The 2185-nt window shown below is 31.7% G+C and overlaps 1 protein-coding gene across 3 annotated transcripts in view; it reads right to left on the bottom strand.

The window, feature by feature from the left end:
- Nucleotides 1-2185, bottom strand: part of GLRA3 (glycine receptor, alpha 3) — a 136841-nt gene that overhangs the window by 99012 nt on the left and 35644 nt on the right. For all 3 annotated transcript variants that reach the window (XM_014530357.1, XM_005882681.2, XM_014530356.1), the window contains one exon: nt 1461-1528. In XM_014530357.1, coding sequence (XP_014385843.1) covers nt 1461-1528 — 68 coding nt within the window. The remainder of the gene's footprint in view (nt 1-1460; nt 1529-2185) is intronic.

Below are 2185 nucleotides of genomic sequence, written 5' to 3'. Positions count from 1 at the left end.
TCCATCCAGTTGTTTCGGTTGTGACAGTCCCTGGCTTTTTATATATAAGGATGATTTGGAGTGGTTATGTACAATTGCAGGTTATAAATTGGCCAGATATTCAACCAAATTCCAGAGGTCTGAAACAGAACTATAGTCACTTTAGGGTCAGAATTGCACCAGAAATACATGGTGCTTATACAAGCAAATACATGCATGTTCTCTGTGTTTGCACAAACACAGACACTCACATTAATGTTAATTATATACTATAGTTAAAATAATTCTATATAATGCCCAAATATGTGAAGTCAGGTTTTTTTTTTTCGTTGATGCTTTTAATGTTTAAATAAAACCACAAAGATGCGGCTAAATGGCTATATATTACAAACATGATGAAAAGACCATTTGTTTAGATGGTGCCTGAACAGTCTCTTCCTGTTGAGAGAGATCCTCTACACACACGCACACACACGCACTCACACACATACACACACTCCACTCCCTCACAAAATAATTTGTATATTAGATTACTTTTCCTTAGAAATTCGCTATCAAATCATTCTGAGATAGAGAAAATGAGCATGAGCATAATTCTCTACTTAATGGTTTTGGAAGCTAATAAATCTTGAAGTATTTCATATCCTATTTTAGCTAAAATCAACTTTGAAAATTAATGCAAATTATACTTGTTAAATTTAGAAATGGAGTATAATTCTAGGTAATTTAAGAACCACCATACATACTTTCAATTTTAAAAAGTTGCCTGCTAGACACTTTTATAGATATGCAGTGATTCATGTGCCTATGTCTGCATTTTATTTTAGCTAAAGTGCACAGTAAAGGCTACAAGGCAAAGAAGAGATACATGATCTCTAGAGAAAGTTATGAAATTCAAAACAGAATAAATCTGTTCTATAATAATATATTTTTTACTTTAATAATTATGTAAAATGTTCTCAATTACATGGTAATGAAGTCTTTATTCAGCAAGTTTAGTTAAAGCATACACTATTGTTTGCAAAATATTTATGATGTTGGAGACAATATTATACTTATTTGAAAAAAGTAATCAAACAGAATACTTAAAACAATATTATGAATATATTTATAAGTACATAAAATAATTAAACATGGAATTATTTATTGCTATGCTTATATCTGGTTACTAAAAAGCATTGGAAAGGAATAAATAAGTCACATGATAGAATTTTATTTTTATTTTGAGATTTGGTATTTAATTCCTGAAGTGTGAAAAACCAATCTCGTTTTCACTTACATTTATTCTACAATATACCATCTCTAAATGAAACATTTTTACTTGAAGTTGATTACAATTTAATTACACCATTAATTTTATCCTTTAAAATCTCATTATGTTAATTTTGGCTTTACATTAAATAACATTAGCAGAAAAATTGCCATTAATGTGACTATCAATTACTTTGGTATGAAAGTTATTACAAAGGAAACATGCCTACCATGGTTGTCTCAGCAATAGAGCCAAAGCTGTTTATGAATATGTTGCATGTGACATTAACTGGAGGACCTGAAAAAAGAGATTATAACATAAGGACTATTTAGGTACTTATCCAAAATATTTTCAAATAATTTCATGCTTCTCATTAATAGTTTTTTTTTAAAAGAATATTTTTAATATATGTATACACACAGATGCTTCAGATTGAAGGCACTCATTTTGTGAAATAATCTGGATCACAAATCACAGTTCCTGGTCTCCCTTGAACACTGATGCTGGTCAGTTGTTAACCTCTTTTGGTCTGTTTCCATGATGCAGATATCTCTAAAGGCTCTGTATACTTAGTAAGTCCAACATCTGAGCCTCTAAAGAGGAGTTTCTACTGATGTTTTCCCACATATATGGACCATATTTTCCTGTTTCTTTGCATGTCACATAGTTTTTATTTAAATTCTTTATTGTTTAAAGTATTAGATAAGTCTCCTTTTTCCCCCCATTGACCTCTTCCCCCCAGCACATGCCCTCCCCACCTCCCCTGTCTCTGTCCATTGGTTATGCTCATATGCATGCTAAATATCACATGATCTCACTCATTTGTGGATTATAATGAACAACATAAATTGATGAACAAAAATAGAACCAGAGTCATAGAAGCATCAAACAGACTGTCCAGCCTATGAGGGAAGGCGGGGGTTGAGGGGGTAAGAGATCAACCAAAGGACTTGT

The sequence above is a fragment of the Myotis brandtii genome, unplaced genomic scaffold (assembly GCF_000412655.1).
Source record: "Myotis brandtii unplaced genomic scaffold, ASM41265v1 scaffold733, whole genome shotgun sequence".
NCBI classification, from domain to species: domain Eukaryota; kingdom Metazoa; phylum Chordata; class Mammalia; order Chiroptera; family Vespertilionidae; genus Myotis; species Myotis brandtii.
This window is presented reverse-complemented; position numbering and strand designations above follow the sequence as displayed.